Source organism: Erpetoichthys calabaricus, chromosome 3 (assembly GCF_900747795.2).
Source record: "Erpetoichthys calabaricus chromosome 3, fErpCal1.3, whole genome shotgun sequence".
NCBI classification, from domain to species: domain Eukaryota; kingdom Metazoa; phylum Chordata; class Cladistia; order Polypteriformes; family Polypteridae; genus Erpetoichthys; species Erpetoichthys calabaricus.
The window spans coordinates 309,111,323-309,130,798 of NC_041396.2; the positions used below are offsets into that span (position 1 = coordinate 309,111,323).

General features: G+C 49.5%; 2 protein-coding genes and 3 non-coding genes across 5 annotated transcripts in view; 2 read left to right on the top strand and 3 right to left on the bottom strand.

Moving 5' to 3' along the window:
- Positions 1–27: 27 nt before the first annotated feature.
- LOC127527316 (U6 spliceosomal RNA) lies at positions 28–134 on the bottom strand. The gene has a single exon (XR_007934616.1). It is a non-coding gene; the product is annotated as a U6 spliceosomal RNA (small nuclear RNA).
- A 1,219-nt stretch (positions 135–1,353) lies between these two features.
- Positions 1,354–19,476, top strand: part of LOC114666174 (uncharacterized) — a 35,508-nt gene continuing 17,385 nt past the window's right edge. The window contains exons 1-9 of the mRNA XM_051924793.1: positions 1,354–1,480; positions 2,336–2,348; positions 2,565–2,612; positions 2,703–2,729; positions 3,160–3,696; positions 3,805–4,022; positions 4,117–4,229; positions 4,355–4,800; positions 13,750–14,077. Of these exons, the coding sequence (XP_051780753.1) occupies positions 1,354–1,480; positions 2,336–2,348; positions 2,565–2,612; positions 2,703–2,729; positions 3,160–3,696; positions 3,805–4,022; positions 4,117–4,229; positions 4,355–4,800; positions 13,750–14,077 (1,857 nt within the window). The remainder of the gene's footprint in view (positions 1,481–2,335; positions 2,349–2,564; positions 2,613–2,702; positions 2,730–3,159; positions 3,697–3,804; positions 4,023–4,116; positions 4,230–4,354; positions 4,801–13,749; positions 14,078–19,476) is intronic.
- Positions 8,881–8,987, bottom strand: LOC127527328 (U6 spliceosomal RNA). The gene has a single exon (XR_007934629.1). It is a non-coding gene; the product is annotated as a U6 spliceosomal RNA (small nuclear RNA).
- On the top strand, positions 16,177–17,112 carry LOC114644164 (nematocyst expressed protein 3-like). The gene is made up of 2 exons (XM_028792397.2): positions 16,177–16,443; positions 16,527–17,112. The coding sequence occupies exons 1-2, from the start codon at positions 16,199–16,201 to the stop codon at positions 17,110–17,112; spliced, it is 831 nt and encodes a 276-aa protein (XP_028648230.2). The 5' UTR covers positions 16,177–16,198.
- Positions 17,845–17,951, bottom strand: LOC114644178 (U6 spliceosomal RNA). Its single transcript, XR_003714916.1, has one exon. It is a non-coding gene; the product is annotated as a U6 spliceosomal RNA (small nuclear RNA).

The window sequence follows — 19,476 nt, forward strand, 5'->3', positions numbered from 1 at the left end:
TGACAAATGACTGTGACGTATTTAGGAAGAAAAGAGGAGCGCTTCACGATTTTGCGTGTCATCCTTGCGCAGGGGCCATGCTAATCTTCTCTGTATCGCTCCAATTTTAGTTGATGTACTGCCAGAGCAAGTACAGATTTGGGGGGAAGGCTCTGTGCTTAAGTACGGGGGACGCACCACCTCGTCAGACTATTGTGGTGTAATTCGCTTGACTGTTCAGCTCAAATTACCTGGTTTCAGTCTCTTCTAATGATTAAACACCCTGAGTAGTAGTGTGGAGAAGCAGCAGACAATGGCCAGCGTAGCATCCAGCGTCTCTCTTTGCCATTTTCCAGTATAAAATTCAGAGAGAGGGCACCTAGGCTTATGCAAATTTCATATAACATGTGCCCCGCCCCAAGGGCGGGCCGCATTTGTGGGCGTGGTCACCGTCACTTGCTGAATTTTCTCAGAGGTTGATTTCTTTGCTCATACTAGAAATACACCAATTTTCGGGATGAATTTTTCTGGCTGGAACACCACTGAGAAGGATTGAGAATGTGTACAGGCACCGTGAAATCCTTGCTTTTGCCTACAGGAAATGATCAACTCTGACGCTAACCTACTCAAAGATACATTAAACTGTTAAAAATAAAAATATAATCATCGAAATATTAGAAGAAAAAAAATGATAGAAATGATTAAAGACAAAACTCTTCATCCTCCTTGGAAATTAAAGATTGAATTTTAAATGGCCAAACTGCTGATCCCAGGAGCCAACCATTGCCGTCAGTTAATTAATCCGTCGTCTTTTTAGAAACGTGGAAAAGAAAAAAATAGCTGGTTTTCTCGAAAACTCAATGTACTATCCTATCCAAACATGAAGTGAAGTTATCGCGACCATTCAAATCTCTGCTGTATTAGATAAGGAGAGACCAACCACTGACGCCCTTCTCTGGACATTAAGAATTTTGTCTGACGCTGAGACAGCGCCATCTTTGGCTAAAACTGGCATGACGCTCAACTCCAGATTCCCTCGCTGAGAGAAACGTAAAAGTAAACAGCTGAATTTCCATTAACGGCATACGCCGGGAGAGAAGAAACTGTATTACTCGCAGCAGAAATACCCCATCCTCACCAAAGAGGGAGCGAAGACTGACTTTGGTCGACGGCGCAACATGGAGGTAGTTCGTAATTTCCACACTCAGAAGGGTGAGGACCGCGTTACGTCAGAGGAGTTTGGTTTTAGCATCGTCGCATATTAAAACAAAGAGCCGTTGGAGTTCTGTCCGTACTCCTTTATGTTGACTCTCGCTTCGAAAAAAATATCCCTGTCGTGTATCGGACAATGCCATTTATGATTTAGTGTCTGGCATGAAGGGACTTTCCAGTACCCCGTTCTCGGCTGGGAAAACTTGCCGACGGTACAGAGAAGAAGACAGTGACTACCGAAAGCTTGGAATTAGTCGGGAAAAGGATGGCAATCGGACTGACCATAGATGTAAGTCACATTCCTGTCCCATGTCTCCTTCACCATTTCAGGATCGAGTTGCAGGGTGGAGTGCAATGTTTTTTGAGCATTGCCTTTACCGTTACCAGATCTTCCCAACCCTCATAGGAGCTGTACAGCATCACCCGAACTTCATTTTGCTGACTCTGTGTGATAGTTCAATGGAAGAAGATTCGTTGAAGTGACAAATGACTGTGACGTATTTAGGAAGAAAAGAGGAGCGCTTCACGATTTTGCGTGTCATCCTTGCGCCTGCTGGGAGCCGATCTGCTGTGCTATTTTGTCCTTCTTTTGTTCTATTTTCTCGGGTGATTGACAAGCAGCCCTGTGCAGCGATTGGCTCACGCGGAAACGCCTGTGTTCTAATTGGTCGAGGTGTTCTACTTTTGAAAGTTTTGTGAACTCTGACTGGCTGAACAAGATTTGTTCTATTTTTTTTTGCTCCGAAAGACCCGCCTCCCCGCCTAAAAGCGGCGATGTCATGTTCTTTCTTTTATCTTCAAGTGGGCCCGCTGGTACTATTAAAATGGTACTATTGCTGCTACTATTAGTACCCAAGAATTATAGTGAAGTGAAATAAAACGTGAAGTTTTAATGTACTTAATTTTATTTTCTTATGTGCATATTAACGAAAGTGTTCTTTTTTTTTTCTTTTTAGCGACTACATAGCGATACTTTGACAAGTAGTGTAATAAGTAATATAACTATAAAATAGTGCTGCTGCTATACTGTACAAGGATTATAGTGAAGTGAAATAAAAAAGATGTAGTTTAATCTAATGAGAATTTATTTCTTTTGTACATATTAATGAAAGTATTCTTTTTTTTTTTTTTTTTTTCATTTTAGCAAACTGGTTTCAGTAATATAGATATCTGTAAATAGTCTGGACAGAATTGCGTTATAATTGTGTTTGTTAATAATGAATAATAATAATAATAATAATAATAATGCTAACAATAGGAAATTGCAGTGTAACAATGTAGTTGTAATATTATTAAAGGCCTTAAAAAAAATCCAGCACTAGTATTACCAACCATTTTATTTATTTTGTGTCTATGTTCCCTTACTCTTTCAGAATTAACTTTCTGGTATCCCTTGCCATGGCTGCCACTAGTGTTCTTACGTGAGTCTTTGTTTGTAGTAGCAGTGTTCCTCTTAAAACAAAGGTTTCTTTTTTTAATTGACGTAATGGTTGATTGCGTTATTTTAATAGACCCAACATCGCCTGCGGTGTTGACATGTAAGTATTCATAGGTTAAATAACACAAAGATTCATTCAAAAAGTTTTTGGAATATCGGGCTTGGCGCTTATAGACTTTGTTCAAAGGTGGCGGTTTATCATCCTGTTGTTCCCTTGTTCCTTTTTTCTTTTTGCATGCTCAGTTACTCTTTATTTGATCTCTGTTGGAGGCAACGTGGCTTGGTGCAGACTATATGTAGGTTGTAACCTATTAGTTGTTCCATGAAGGCCAATTTGTAATATTCTGAAATTTCTTTTAATTTCAGTTTTTGATAACCTACACTTTAAATGTAAATGTCTGCCAGTTTCCTGCGGATCTGTTTCAGGTCGCTCGTTGCATTCCAGCTGGTTAAATTTGAAGAAAAACAGAGGTGTTGTAAAACTTTGGAATGGAACTGTAACTTTCTCTTGGTTTGTCTGATTTATCCAGCTTGAATCCTGTGCCACAGTTCCGCCGCGAGACCTCCGGCGAACTGACCCTGAAGGCCTCCGCCGAGGCGATCCAGGTCGCCAAGGCATACGGCGTGAGCGCCACCGTGCCGTACAGGGTCAAGTCGGCCGAGATGGTCAAGGAGCAGGCCAGGAGACAGGTGCGGGCAGCAGGCGGTGACCCCGGGGACTCCAGGCTGGTGCGCAGCGTCAGCGAGCTCCAGTTTGGACAGTACCGGGGTCAAACTTTTAAATGGTTGCTGACCCATGACCTCGGCTATGCCGTCATGGTGTTGGCAACCCACCAGAGGGAGCGCGAAGATGGCCAGGTGTCGGATAGCCCGCTGGCGAGCAATAAGAACGCCCTGGAGTCCTACGCCTGGCTCTTTCCCGATGTGAAGACGGCCATCCGTCGTCGACGGGAGAGAGACGGGTCGGCCAGGACCCTGGACGAGGGCAAGAGGCTCGTCGGCTTCGGCCAACATGGACACCTGACGTTTGAGGCCCTTTACGATGCGGAAGATCGGGAGGCTAAGAGGTGAGAGACTTTTGGGGTGGGGTCTGAGGGGAAGGGCACAGCAAGGTAGTGGGACCCTGCTTCCATTTGTTCACCTGTTACCGTTCCCACTTTCGTACCGCAACGCAGTTACATCAAATGGCTCCGGCGCCAGACCACCAAAGTCGGGACCAAGATGCATGCGCTCCAGCTGTATGTGCGGCGGAGAGACGAGGCAAAGGCAGCAGCAACCTCCTCCCTTCCCAAAACCACCACTGTTACCCCCACCGCCTCTCTCTCTGCAGCAGCCTCCGTCGTCGAGATTCCCGATGACGTGCTGCTGTCGGCCAGCATGGAGTTGGAGGCTGGTAAGTGACCGCCACCCATGGAAACTGGTGGTGGCTCCTTCACTTTTTCTGTTTAACCTGTTATTTGTTTGAATTTGTAAACAATCTTCCCCAGCATCTACCTCCCAGTCTGCAACCAGTGGAGGGCCCGTGCCATCCCAGCGCTCCCAACCGACGGCTGATCCGGGAAAGCAGCCTTCGCAAATGCTGTCTGTAGCCAGGAGAGAGGTGAGTTAAAAGGATGTGTTTGTTCGAATTGCATTGCCGGGAAAGGAACAGGGCCTGTCTGATTCTTTTTGTTTCTTTTTCTCTTGCTCATGCCGTCTCTCTTTCTTTCTCTCTCACACACACAGCTACTTTTACCCGAGGGCTGGAGGACTTCCCTACCCAAAGAACAGCATGCGTGGGTAAGTCGGGCCCTTTTCACCAGGGGCAAGGATGGAAAGCCTGTTCTGACGTCCAACCTTCGCCTTTGGTGGTATCCTCCCGGCCCCCGCAACGTGCACCTCCAGCCCCCGACATCGCCCGACACCTTTTTTCAGCGCCCGTTCTTCCTGTGGATGCCGTACCGCATGTGGGGCTACAAGCTGTCCTGCACGGTGTGCAGCCACAGGTTGTCGGGAGCCGGACTCTACAGGACCGTCCGGAGGGTCCTGGAGTCAGACGGATGGTACTTTATGGCCACGGAGTACCTGGAGTGCCGGCGCTGCAAGAAGAAGGTGGCGGGCTGGTCGCAGGATGTCTTGGATCAGCTGCACTGCACCCACCTGGATGACTTTCCAGCTATCCTGACTTACAGGTCAGACAAGGAGTCTCCGATGGCTGGGTCAACTCTCCATAGGTAGACAGGCACACACGGGCAGTCCTAACGTCTCTGTTCTGTCTCAACACAGATTATCCTGCGACAAAAAGCTCATCGGGCAGATGCGTGAGCGCACGCTGGGCAACGGGGCCACCCGGCTGCGCAAATATCTGCTCGAGGAGCACGTCAAGTCCTGGTTGGAGCGGTCCAGAAAGTTCATGTTCGCGGCCACCAAGTTCATCACATCGGGTGCCGAGCCATCTACGACTACGCCTCGACCACCACGGATGACCCCGGTGCCCGGTGTAAAGTGGTTGCTGTCCATCTATGCCAGGGAGGTGGCTTCGAGGATAGAAGAGACCAAGGCCCGGATCACCTCCATCTTTGGCTCATTCTTGAAGATGGACTCAACCAAGAAGGTGAGCAATATCGCCATCCCTTCCTTCCTTCCTTCCTTCCTTCCTTCCTTCCTTCCTTCCAGCTTACCGTCACTCTCCCTTTCATCGTTCAGGTGACCAAGAAACTTGCTGGTGCCGCGGCAGGAACGGCAGCCTGGGTGACCAACGTGGGGAATGAGTACGGCCAGGTCTTAATCAGCGTCCTCACTGCAGCCGAGGGTGCTGGCCTGTACCCCATGGCCACCGGGCTGATGCGGCGATACCGTGATGCCGGTGTTTCCCCGCCTCTGGTCCTCTATGTGGACCGAGACTGCTGTTCCCACGGGGGACCATCCAAGGTGTCCCTCTTATTCCATCAGTGGGATCAGCTAGTGGTGCGGCTCGACGTGTGGCACCTGATGCGACGCTTCGCGGCGGGTGTTACCACGGAGAGCCACCCACTATACAGCCTCTTCATGGCGCGTCTCTCGTTCTGCATTTTTGAGTGGGACGAGGGAGACGTCGCCCGGCTGCGACAGGCCAAGGCTGGTGAGGCGGGGAAGGGTCCCCGAGGCTCCAGGCAGGGAAACATCCCGTTAAAGGAGCTGGCCCGCCACTGCCGCCGCCGCACGCGCGGGGCGGAGGAGACTGGCCGGCTCATTGACGAGATGTTGGAGGCCTTCGGGGACGCCACTGACACCATGGGTATCCCGCTTTTGGACCGCGCTAAGATCCAGGACATCTGGAAAACACAGAGGCGCCACCTCCACTGCATCCAGGACCCACCCGGCGTGCACCTGTACATGCAGACCGGGCAGCTGGTCAAAGGGGGGATGACGCTGCCGGTGTTCAGGTGTGCGCGAGGTTCAACTTCGTTGGAGTCGTTCCACCTGCATCTGGACCGCTTCATACCTGGTAAGGGTGCCCAGAAACCTGTTCTTTGTGACCTGTGTTGTGCAAGGGAGTGGGTGGCATTGCATTTTTATCTTTCTCTCTCTCTCTCTCTCTCACTCACTCACTGTGTCTTTCAGGCACTTCAGCCAGCGCGGCCCACTTTCAGGCCTATCTGCTGGAAGGCCTGGCGCGGTGGAACGAGGACCGTGCGGCACAAGCAGTGGAGGCAGCAGACCGTGATATGGTCTGCTACAGTGGCCAACCCCAGCACACCGTCAATGAGCTGAGTGAAATTTTATATCGCACGAAGCTAATTGACGATCACACCCGGCCTGCGAAGTACACTGGTGAGGCGGGCGTCGAGCCGTCTGTCTGTCTGTCTCTCTTTCTCTCTCCCTCCCCCCCCCCCCCCCCCCTTTTCATTTTAAAACAGTTCCCTCTTTTTCACAGGTGAGCTCATCGGCGTCCAGTACCTTTTTTCGCAGACCGGTCGAGTGCTGGAGGAAGTGATGGGCAGGGATCCCGACGCTCCGGATGGGACTGATACAGACGACGACGACAGTGTCGACGAGGGCTTCCAAGAGAACGAGGGGTCAGTACAAGAACATCTCGAAAACACCCTCTTCGGCCTTGAGGAGGACTTCGCCCGACAACCGTCGTCTGACAAGTCCCAGTCGCAACCTGCCATCGGCGCCTCACAGTCTGGGCCAGCCGACCAGGAGACCTCCCCTGGAGACGAGGCCATTCAAAGGGTGTCCCACGAGCCAGTAAGTCTCTCCCGACGAGTCGTGATATACCTGTGGAATATCCAATGAGTACTCACTCCCCTTTCTCACTTTCGCTCTCTTTCTCCAACAGAGTAGCCTTGGAGCTGACACTGGCCCGGGTTACGAGCACGTGGTCAACCTGGCCTCTAGTCTCATGACGCTGCGTCACCGTGCCTACGTGACTCAGCAGCAAGTGGCGGAGATTGTCGCTCTCTGGGAACGATTGCCGGAGGGCGACAAGGCCCCGGTTCGCTTCCCGCCACGCCACCAGGAAAGACTGGTGAAGGGGAGGTTCCGACGCAAGCACTCGCAGACCAGTGTCACACCGGGAGTGGAGAGCTTGCGACGGTAGGTGCTCAACCTGTTTGGCGTTGCCTCTTTCCTTTTGATTGGATATCAATGGCAGGACTGACTGACTGACTGACTCTCTCTGTCTCTCTCTCTCTCTCTCTCTCTCTCTCTCTCTCTCTCTCTCTCTCTCTCTCTCTCTCTCAAAAACCCACCCCCCGAATTTTGTAGGTGTATGGTCGGCCAAGGCGGCCAAGCCGCACAGATGCCAAACATCAGCCGCCTTGTGGAGGCCGTTTGTATAGAGCTGTCCAGGATTCACCCCGAAGGAACCACCATCTGCGGCGTGAGGGTGAACCGCTGGGCAGCTGTGATGCGGGATTATATCTGCATCCAAGAGAACATCCTTACAAACCCGGTACTCATGGCCCAGACACGTATCCAGTTATTCCCCCTCAATCAGCGCACCCTGGCACAATGGTAAGTACACACTGGACAAGTGGGATCCACCATGCCCCTCTCCTCCCTCCCACCCTGACTTACTTTGCTTTCTGTCCCTGTAGGCACCTCACTCGCACCAGGGAGCTGGTACGGCGGGCTCTGGAGATGGCCGTGCCATTGCCATCCAGCTCGGCCCTTGCTTCGGAGCCCACCCCTGCCGTACGGCCACGTCCCACGGGCCCCGAGCAGTCCGCTGCACCATGTCATGAATACTCGGACCTGCCTGACCTGTCCGGTCAGGCGACGCAGCGAACTCGGGGCCCCGTGGATGTGGCACCGCCAATTGTTGGCCACCCCCCCGTGCCACAAAAAGCACCCGCCACCCAGCCACTCCTCCCGCCGGCTGACACTGCCGCTTCTCCGCCTCCACCGGCACAACCTTCAGTACCCCGCACCACTGCCTGGCGGCGGAAGAAAAAACAGGAGGCGGAGGAGCTGGCGCAACAGCAAGGTATCCCTCCCAAACAAAGAAAAAAAGTGGAGGCCTTTGTTTGCCAGCGCTGTGGCCGTCCTAAAACAAAAGAGTTCGGCCACAGCCGCTTTGGGAGGGAAACCTTTTGTTCCACCTCAGCCGGCAGAAGTGTCCAGGAGTGGCTGGAGGAAAAGAGGAGAGCGAAGCAAAATCGTGCCGGGGGGGATGGCCACTAAACAATTTTTGTTAATCAGTAGATGGGCCCATACATTGCTTTTCTTTTTTTTTTTTTTTCTTATTTTTATAAATTTTTCAAGCTGTTTTTACTTTTTTTTTTTTTTTGCAAATGACTGGCACTTTATATATTGTCTCCTTTTTTCAAGCTGTTTTTACTTTTTTTTTTTTTTTTTTTTTTTTTTGCAAATGACTGGCACTTTATATATTGTCTCCTTTTTTTCAAGCTGTTTTTACTTTTTTTTTTATTTTTTTGACAATCTTTTTTAATTTTGGGCTTCATCTACTGGTTGGTTATTTTTTTTTTATTTGATATTTATTTATAGTTCCTTGGATTGTTGTTTGACTTTTATTTAATATACACTGATTTCATGTTATATTTATTGTATATAGTTATTTCACGTTATTTTTTTTCTTGGATTGTTGATTGATTTCTATTTATTATATGTATATATTTCATTTTATAAACCTTGTGGATTGAATCGTTGTGTCTGCCTGCCTGCTTCTGTCCCGCCCGCCGCCGCTTTAAGGGCTCTCTGTTTACCTTCCCGCGACCGCGTGGCTAATCGGCTATGCGCCATGCGCCCGCCCCTTTCACCTTTTACGGACCCGGCTCAGCCTCGCAGATCGGCTGGCATTTTTTGCGCAGGGGCCATGCTAATCTTCTCTGTATCGCTCCAATTTTAGTTGATGTACTGCCAGAGCAAGTACAGATTTGGGGGGAAGGCTCTGTGCTTAAGTACGGGGGACGCACCACCTCGTCAGACTATTGTGGTGTAATTCGCTTGACTGTTCAGCTCAAATTACCTGGTTTCAGTCTCTTCTAATGATTAAACACCATGAGTAGTAGTGTGGAGAAGCAGCAGACAATGGGCAGCGTAGCATCCAGCGTCTCTCTTTGCCATTTTCCAGTATAAAATTCAGAGAGAGGGCACCTAGGCCTATGCAAATTTCATATAACATGTGCCCCGCCCCAAGGGCGGGCCGCATTTGTGGGCGTGGTCACCGTCACTTGCTGAATTTTCTCAGAGGTTGATTTCTTTGCTCATACTAGAAATACACCAATTTTCGGGATGAATTTTTCTGGCTGGAACACCACTGAGAAGGATTGAGAATGTGTACAGGCACCGTGAAATCCTTGCTTTTGCCTACAGGAAATGATCAACTCTGACGCTAACCTACTCAAAGATACATTAAACTGTTAAAAATAAAAATATAATCATCGAAATATTAGAAGAAAAAAAATGATAGAAATGATTAAAGACAAAACTCTTCATCCTCCTTGGAAATTAAAGATTGAATTTTAAATGGCCAAACTGCTGATCCCAGGAGCCAACCATTGCCGTCAGTTAATTAATCCGTCGTCTTTTTAGAAACGTGGAAAAGAAAAAAATAGCTGGTTTTCTCGAAAACTCAATGTACTATCCTATCCAAACATGAACTGAAGTTATCGCGACCATTCAAATTTCTGCTGTATTAGATAAGGAGAGACCAACCACTGACGCCCTTCTCTGGACATTAAGAATTTTGTCTGACGCTGAGACAGCGCCATCTTTGGCTAAAACTGGCATGACGCTCAACTCCAGATTCCCTCGCTGAGAGAAACGTAAAAGTAAACAGCTGAATTTCCATTAACGGCATACGCCGGGAGAGAAGAAACTGTATTACTCGCAGCAGAAATACCCCATCCTCACCAAAGAGGGAGCGAAGACTGACTTTGGTTGACGGCGCAACATGGAGGTAGTTCGTAATTTCCACACTCAGAAGGGTGAGGACCGCGTTACGTCAGAGGAGTTTGGTTTTAGCATCGTCGCATATTAAAACAAAGAGCCGTTGGAGTTCTGTCCGTACTCCTTTATGTTGACTCTCGCTTCGAAAAAAATATCCCTGTCGTGTATCGGACAATGCCATTTATGATTTAGTGTCTGGCATGAAGGGACTTTCCACTACCCCGTTCTCGGCTGGGAAAACTTGCCGACGGTACAGAGAAGAAGACAGTGACTACCGAAAGCTTGGAATTAGTCGGGAAAAGGATGGCAATCGGACTGACCATAGATGTAAGTCACATTCCTGTCCCATGTCTCCTTCACCATTTCAGGATCGAGTTGCAGGGTGGAGCGCAATGTTTTTTGAGCATTGCCTTTACCGTTACCAGATCTTCCCAACCCTCATAGGAGCTGTACAGCATCACCCGAACTTCATTTTGCTGACTCTGTGTGATAGTTCAATGGAAGAAGATTCGTTGAAGTGACAAACGACTGTGACGTATTTAGGAAGAAAAGAGGAGCGCTTCACGATTTTGCGTGTCATCCTTGCGCCTGCTGGGAGCCGATCTGCTGTGCTATTTTGTCCTTCTTTTGTTCTATTTTCTCGGGTGATTGACAAGCAGCCCTGTGCAGCGATTGGCTCACGCGGAAACGCCTGTGTTCTAATTGGTCGAGGTGTTCTACTTTTGAAAGTTTTGTGAACTCTGACTGGCTGAACAAGATTTGTTCTATTTTTTTTTGCTCCGAAAGACCCGCCTCCCCGCCTAAAAGCGGCGATGTCATGTTCTTTCTTTTATCTTCAAGTGGGCCCGCTGGTACTATTAAAATGGTACTATTGCTGCTACTATTAGTACCCAAGAATTATAGTGAAGTGAAATAAAACGTGAAGTTTTAATGTACTTAATTTTATTTTCTTATGTGCATATTAACGAAAGTGTTCTTTTTTTTTTCTTTTTAGCGACTACATAGCGATACTTTGACAAGTAGTGTAATAAGTAATATAACTATAAAATAGTGCTGCTGCTATACTGTACAAGGATTATAGTGAAGTGAAATAAAAAAGATGTAGTTTAATCTAATGAGAATTTTTTTCTTTTGTACATATTAATGAAAGTATTCTTTTTTTTTTTTTTTTTTTTTTCATTTTAGCAAACTGGTTTCAGTAATATAGATATCTGTAAATAGTCTGGACAGAATTGCGTTATAATTGTGTTTGTTAATAATGAATAATAATAATAATAATAATAATAATGCTAACAATAGGAAATTGCAGTGTAACAATGTAGTTGTAATATTATTAAAGGCCTTAAAAAAAATCCAGCACTAGTATTACCAACCATTTTATTTATTTTGTGTCTATGTTCCCTTACTCTTTCAGAATTAACTTTCTGGTATCCCTTGCCATGGCTGCCACTAGTGTTCTTACGTGAGTCTTTGTTTGTAGTAGCAGTGTTCCTCTTAAAACAAAGGTTTCTTTTTTTAATTGACGTAATGGTTGATTGCGTTATTTTAATAGACCCAACATCGCCTGCGGTGTTGACATGTAAGTATTCATAGGTTAAATAACACAAAGATTCATTCAAAAAGTTTTTGGAATATCGGGCTTGGCGCTTATAGACTTTGTTCAAAGGTGGCGGTTTATCATCCTGTTGTTCCCTTGTTCCTTTTTTCTTTTTGCATGCTCAGTTACTCTTTATTTGATCTCTGTTGGAGGCAACGTGGCTTGGTGCAGACTATATGTAGGTTGTAACCTATTAGTTGTTCCATGAAGGCCAATTTGTAATATTCTGAAATTTCTTTTAATTTCAGTTTTTGATAACCTACACTTTAAATGTAAATGTCTGCCAGTTTCCTGCGGATCTGTTTCAGGTCGCTCGTTGCATTCCAGCTGGTTAAATTTGAAGAAAAACAGAGGTGTTGTAAAACTTTGGAATGGAACTGTAACTTTCTCTTGGTTTGTCTGATTTATCCAGCTTGAATCCTGTGCCACAGTTCCGCCGCGAGACCTCCGGCGAACTGACCCTGAAGGCCTCCGCCGAGGCGATCCAGGTCGCCAAGGCATACGGCGTGAGCGCCACCGTGCCGTACAGGGTCAAGTCGGCCGAGATGGTCAAGGAGCAGGCCAGGAGACAGGTGCGGGCAGCAGGCGGTGACCCCGGGGACTCCAGGCTGGTGCGCAGCGTCAGCGAGCTCCAGTTTGGACAGTACCGGGGTCAAACTTTTAAATGGTTGCTGACCCATGACCTCGGCTATGCCGTCATGGTGTTGGCAACCCACCAGAGGGAGCGCGAAGATGGCCAGGTGTCGGATAGCCCGCTGGCGAGCAATAAGAACGCCCTGGAGTCCTACGCCTGGCTCTTTCCCGATGTGAAGACGGCCATCCGTCGTCGACGGGAGAGAGACGGGTCGGCCAGGACCCTGGACGAGGGCAAGAGGCTCGTCGGCTTCGGCCAACATGGACACCTGAAGTTTGAGGCCCTTTACGATGCGGAAGATCGGGAGGCTAAGAGGTGAGAGACTTTTGGGTGGGGTCTGAGGAGAAGGGCACAGCAAGGTAGTGGGACCCTGCTTCCATTTGTTCACCTGTTACCGTTCCCACTTTCGTACCGCAACGCAGTTACATCAAATGGCTCCGGCGCCAGACCACCAAAGTCGGGACCAAGATGCATGCGCTCCAGCTGTATGTGCGGCGGAGAGACGAGGCAAAGGCAGCAGCAACCTCCTCCCTTCCCAAAACCACCACTGTTACCCCCACCGCCTCTCTCTCTGCAGCAGCCTCCGTCGTCGAGATTCCCGATGACGTGCTGCTGTCGGCCAGCATGGAGTTGGAGGCTGGTAAGTGACCGCCACCCATGGAAACTGGTGGTGGCTCCTTCACTTTTTCTGTTTAACCTGTTATTTGTTTGAATTTGTAAACAATCTTCCCCAGCATCTACCTCCCAGTCTGCAACCAGTGGAGGGCCCGTGCCATCCCAGCGCTCCCAACCGACGGCTGATCCGGGAAAGCAGCCTTCGCAAACGCTGTCCGTAGCCAGGAGAGAGGTGAGTTAAAAGGATGTGTTTGTTCGAATTGCATTGCCGGGAAAGGAACAGGGCCTGTCTGATTCTTTTTGTTTCTTTTTCTCTTGCTCATGCCGTCTCTCTTTCTTTCTCTCTCACACACACAGCTACTTTTACCCGAGGGCTGGAGGACTTCCCTACCCAAAGAACAGCATGCGTGGGTAAGTCGGGCCCTTTTCACCAGGGGCAAGGATGGAAAGCCTGTTCTGACGTCCAACCTTCGCCTTTGGTGGTATCCTCCCGGCCCCCGCAACGTGCACCTCCAGCCCCCGACATCGCCCGACACCTTTTTTCAGCGCCCGTTCTTCCTGTGGATGCCGTACCGCATGTGGGGCTACAAGCTGTCCTGCACGGTGTGCAGCCACAGGTTGTCGGGAGCCGGACTCTACAGGACCGTCCGGAGGGTCCTGGAGTCAGACGGATGGTACTTTATGGCCACGGAGTACCTGGAGTGCCGGCGCTGCAAGAAGAAGGTGGCGGGCTGGTCGCAGGATGTCTTGGATCAGCTGCACTGCACCCACCTGGATGACTTTCCAGCTATCCTGACTTACAGGTCAGACAAGGAGTCTCCGATGGCTGGGTCAACTCTCCATAGGTAGACAGGCACACACGGGCAGTCCTAACGTCTCTGTTCTGTCTCAACACAGATTATCCTGCGACAAAAAGCTCATCGGGCAGATGCGTGAGCGCACGCTGGGCAACGGGGCCACCCGGCTGCGCAAATATCTGCTCGAGGAGCACGTCAAGTCCTGGTTGGAGCGGTCCAGAAAGTTCATGTTCGCGGCCACCAAGTTCATCACATCGGGTGCCGAGCCATCTACAACTACGCCTCGACCACCACGGATGACCCCGGTGCCCGGTGTAAAGTGGTTGCTGTCCATCTATGCCAGGGAGGTGGCTTCGAGGATAGAAGAGACCAAGGCCCGGATCACCTCCATCTTTGGCTCATTCTTGAAGATGGACTCAACCAAGAAGGTGAGCAATATCGCCATCCCTTCCTTCCTTCCTTCCTTCCTTCCTTCCTTCCTTCCAGCTTACCGTCACTCTCCCTTTCATCGTTCAGGTGACCAAGAAACTTGCTGGTGCCGCGGCAGGAACGGCAGCCTGGGTGACCAACGTGGGGAATGAGTACGGCCAGGTCTTAATCAGCGTCCTCACTGCAGCCGAGGGTGCTGGCCTGTACCCCATGGCCACCGGGCTGATGCGGCGATACCGTGATGCCGGTGTTTCCCCCGCCTCTGGTCCTCTATGTGGACCGAGACTGCTGTTCCCACGGGGGACCATCCAAGGTGTCCCTCTTATTCCATCAGTGGGATCAGCTAGTGGTGCGGCTCGACGTGTGGCACCTGATGCGACGCTTCGCGGCGGGTGTTACCACGGAGAGCCACCCACTATACAGCCTCTTCATGGCGCGTCTCTCGTTCTGCATTTTTGAGTGGGACGAGGGAGACGTCGCCCGGCTGCGACAGGCCAAGGCTGGTGAGGCGGGGAAGGGTCCCCGAGGCTCCAGGCAGGGAAACATCCCGTTAAAGGAGCTGGCCCGCCACTGCCGCCGCCGCACGCGCGGGGCGGAGGAGACTGGCCGGCTCATTGACGAGATGTTGGAGGCCTTCGGGGACGCCACTGACACCATGGGTATCCCGCTTTTGGACCGCGCTAAGATCCAGGACATCTGGAAAACACAGAGGCGCCACCTCCACTGCATCCAGGACCCACCCGGCGTGCACCTGTACATGCAGACCGGGCAGCTGGTCAAAGGGGGGATGACGCTGCCGGTGTTCAGGTGTGCGCGAGGTTCAACTTCGTTGGAGTCGTTCCACCTGCATCTGGACCGCTTCATACCTGGTAAGGGTGCCCAGAAACCTGTTCTTTGTGACCTGTGTTGTGCAAGGGAGTGGGTGGCATTGCATTTTTATCTTTCTCTCTCTCTCTCTCTCTCTCTCACTCACTCACTGTGTCTTTCAGGCACTTCAGCCAGCGCGGCCCACTTTCACGCCTATCTGCTGGAAGGCCTGGCGCGGTGGAACGAGGACCGTGCGGCACAAGCAGTGGAGGCAGCAGACCGTGATATGGTCTGCTACAGTGGCCAACTCCAGCACACCGTCAATGAGCTGAGTGAAATTTTATATCGCACGAAGCTAATTGACGATCACACCCGGCCTGCGAAGTACACTGGTGAGGCGGGCGTCGAGCCGTCTGTCTGTCTGTCTCTCTTTCTCTCTCCCTCCCCCCCCCCCCCCCCCCTTTTCATTTTAAAACAGTTCCCTCTTTTTCACAGGTGAGCTCATCGGCGTCCAGTACCTTTTTTCGCAGACCGGTCGAGTGCTGGAGGAAGTGATGGGCAGGGATCCCGACGCTCCGGATGGGACTGATACAGACGACGACGACAGTGTCGACGAGGGCTTCCAAGAGAACGAGGGGTCAGTACAAGAACATCTCGAAAACACCCTCTTCGGCCTTGAGGAGGACTTCGCCCGACAACCGTCGTCTGACAAGTCCCAGTCGCAACCTGCCATCGGCGCCTCACAGTCTGGGCCAGCCGACCAGGAGACCTCCCCTGGAGACGAGGCCATTCAAAGGGTGTCCCACGAGCCAGTAAGTCTCTCCCGACGAGTCGTGATATACCTGTGGAATATCCAATGAGTACTCACTCCCCTTTCTCACTTTCGCTCTCTTTCTCCAACAGAGTAGCCTTGGAGCTGACACTGGCCCGGGTTACGAGCACGTGGTCAACCTGGCCTCTAGTCTCATGACGCTGCGTCACCGTGCCTACGTGACTCAGCAGCAAGTGGCGGAGATTGTCGCTCTCTGGGAACGATTGCCGGAGGGCGACAAGGCCCCGGTTCGCTTCCCGCCACGCCACCAGGAAAGACTGGTGAAGGGGAGGTTCCGACGCAAGCACTCGCAGACCAGTGTCACACCGGGAGTGGAGAGCTTGCGACGGTAGGTGCTCAACCTGTTTGGCGTTGCCTCTTTCCTTTTGATTGGATATCAATGGCAGGACTGACTGACTGACTCTCTCTGTCTCTCTCTCTCTCTCTCTCTCTCTCTCTCTCTCTCTCTCTCAAAAACCCACCCCCCGAATTTTGTAGGTGTATGGTCGGCCAAGGCGGCCAAGCCGCACAGATGCCAAACATCAGCCGCCTTGTGGAGGCCGTTTGTATAGAGCTGTCCAGGATTCACCCCGAAGGAACCACCATCTGCGGCGTGAGGGTGAACCGCTGGGCAGCTGTGATGCGGGATTATATCTGCATCCAAGAGAACATCCTTACAAACCCGGTACTCATGGCCCAGACACGTATCCAGTTATTCCCCCTCAATCAGCGCACCCTGGCACAATGGTAAGTACACACTGGACAAGTGGGATCCACCATGCCCCTCTCCTCCCTCCCACCCTGACTTACTTTGCTTTCTGTCCCTGTAGGCACCTCACTCGCACCAGGGAGCTGGTACGGCGGGCTCTGGAGATGGCCGTGCCATTGCCATCCAGCTCGGCCCTTGCTTCGGAGCCCACCCCTGCCGTACGGCCACGTCCCACGGGCCCCGAGCAGTCCGCTGCACCATGTCATGAATACTCGGACCTGCCTGACCTGTCCGGTCAGGCGACGCAGCGAACTCGGGGCCCCGTGGATGTGGCACCGCCAATTGTTGGCCACCCCCCCGTGCCACAAGAAGCACCCGCCACCCAGCCACTCCTCCCGCCGGCTGACACTGCCGCTTCTCCGCCTCCACCGGCACAACCTTCAGTACCCCGCACCACTGCCTGGCGGCGGAAGAAAAAACAGGAGGCGGAGGAGCTGGCGCAACAGCAAGGTATCCCTCCCAAACAAAGAAAAAAAGTGGAGGCCTTTGTTTGCCAGCGCTGTGGCCGTCCTAAAACAAAAGAGTTCGGCCACAGCCGCTTTGGGAGGGAAACCTTTTGTTCCACCTCAGCCGGCAGAAGTGTCCAGGAGTGGCTGGAGGAAAAGAGGAGAGCGAAGCAAAATCGTGCCGGGGGGGATGGCCACTAAACAATTTTTGTTAATCAGTAGATGGGCCCATACATTGCTTTTCTTTTTTTTTTTTTTTCTTATTTTTATAAATTTTTCAAGCTGTTTTTACTTTTTTTTTCTTTTTTTTTTTTTTTGCAAATGACTGGCACTTTATATAATTGTCAAGGAGGCCTCCTTTTTTCAAGCTGTTTTTACTTTTTTTTTTTTTAATTTTTTTTTTTTTTTTTTTGACAATCTTTACAAATGACTGGCATTTTATATGTTGGCAGAAAGGGAGGCCTGCTTCATTTTTCAAGCTGTTTTTACTTTTTTTTTTTTTTTTTTTTTTTTTGCAAATGACTGGCACTTTATATATTGTCTCCTTTTTTTCAAGCTGTTTTTACTTTTTTTTTTATTTTTTTGACAATCTTTTTTAATTTTGGGCTTCATCTACTGGTTGGTTATTTTTTTTTTATTTGATATTTATTTATAGTTCCTTGGATTGTTGTTTGACTTTTATTTAATATACACTGATTTCATGTTATATTTATTGTATATAGTTATTTCACGTTATTTTTTTTCTTGGATTGTTGATTGATTTCTATTTATTATATGTATATATTTCATTTTATAAACCTTGTGGATTGAATCGTTGTGTCTGCCTGCCTGCTTCTGTCCCGCCCGCCGCCGCTTTAAGGGCTCTCTGTTTACCTTCCCGCGACCGCGTGGCTAATCGGCTATGCGCCATGCGCCCGCCCCTTTCACCTTTTACGGACCCGGCTCAGCCTCGCAGATCGGCTGGCATTTTTTGCGCAGGGGCCATGCTAATCTTCTCTGTATCGCTCCAATTTTAGTTGATGTACTGCCAGAGCAAGTACAGATTTGGGGGGAAGGCTCTGTGCTTAAGTACGGGGGACGCACCACCTCGTCAGACTATTGTGGTGTAATTCGCTTGACTGTTCAGCTCAAATTACCTGGTTTCAGTCTCTTCTAATGATTAAACACCCTGAGTAGTAGTGTGGAGAAGCAGCAGACAATGGCCAGCGTAGCATCCAGCGTCTCTCTTTGCCATTTTCCAGTATAAAATTCAGAGAGAGGGCACCTAGGCTTATGCAAATTTCATATAACATGTGCCCCGCCCCAAGGGCGGGCCGCATTTGTGGGCGTGGTCACCGTCACTTGCTGAATTTTCTCAGAGGTTGATTTCTTTGCTCATACTAGAAATACACCAATTTTCGGGATGAATTTTTCTGGCTGGAACACCACTGAGAAGGATTGAGAATGTGTACAGGCACCGTGAAATCCTTGCTTTTGCCTACAGGAAATGATCAACTCTGACGCTAACCTACTCAAAGATACATTAAACTGTTAAAAATAAAAATATAATCATCGAAATATTAGAAGAAAAAAAATGATAGAAATGATTAAAGACAAAACTCTTCATCCTCCTTGGAAATTAAAGATTGAATTTTAAATGGCCAAACTGCTGATCCCAGGAGCCAACCATTGCCGTCAGTTAATTAATCCGTCGTCTTTTTAGAAACGTGGAAAAGAAAAAAATAGCTGGTTTTCTCGAAAACTCAATGTACTATCCTATCCAAACATGAACTGAAGTTATCGCGACCATTCAAATCTCTGCTGTATTAGATAAGGAGAGACCAACCACTGACGCCCTTCTCTGGACATTAAGAATTTTGTCTGACGCTGAGACAGCGCCATCTTTGGCTAAAACTGGCATGACGCTCAACTCCAGATTCCCTCGCTGAGAGAAACGTAAAAGTAAACAGCTGAATTTCCATTAACGGCATACGCCGGGAGAGAAGAAACTGTATTACTCGCAGCAGAAATACCCCATCCTCACCAAAGAGGGAGCGAAGACTGACTTTGGTTGACGGCGCAACATGGAGGTAGTTTGTAATTTCCACACTCAGAAGGGTGAGGACCGCGTTACGTCAGAGGAGTTTGGTTTTAGCATCGTCGCATATTAAAACAAAGAGCCGTTGGAGTTCTGTCCGTACTCCTTTATGTTGACTCTCGCTTCGAAAAAAATATCCCTGTCGTGTATCGGACAATGCCATTTATGATTTAGTGTCTGGCATGAAGGGACTTTCCAGTACCCCGTTCTCGGCTGGGAAAACTTGCCGACGGTACAGAGAAGAAGACAGTGACTACCGAAAGCTTGGAATTAGTCGGGAAAAGGATGGCAATCGGACTGACCATAGATGTAAGTCACATTCCTGTCCCATGTCTCCTTCACCATTTCAGGATCGAGTTGCAGGGTGGAGTGCAATGTTTTTTGAGCATTGCCTTTACCGTTACCAGATCTTCCCAACCCTCATAGGAGCTGTACAGCATCACCCGAACTTCATTTTGCTGACTCTGTGTGATAGTTCAATGGAAGAA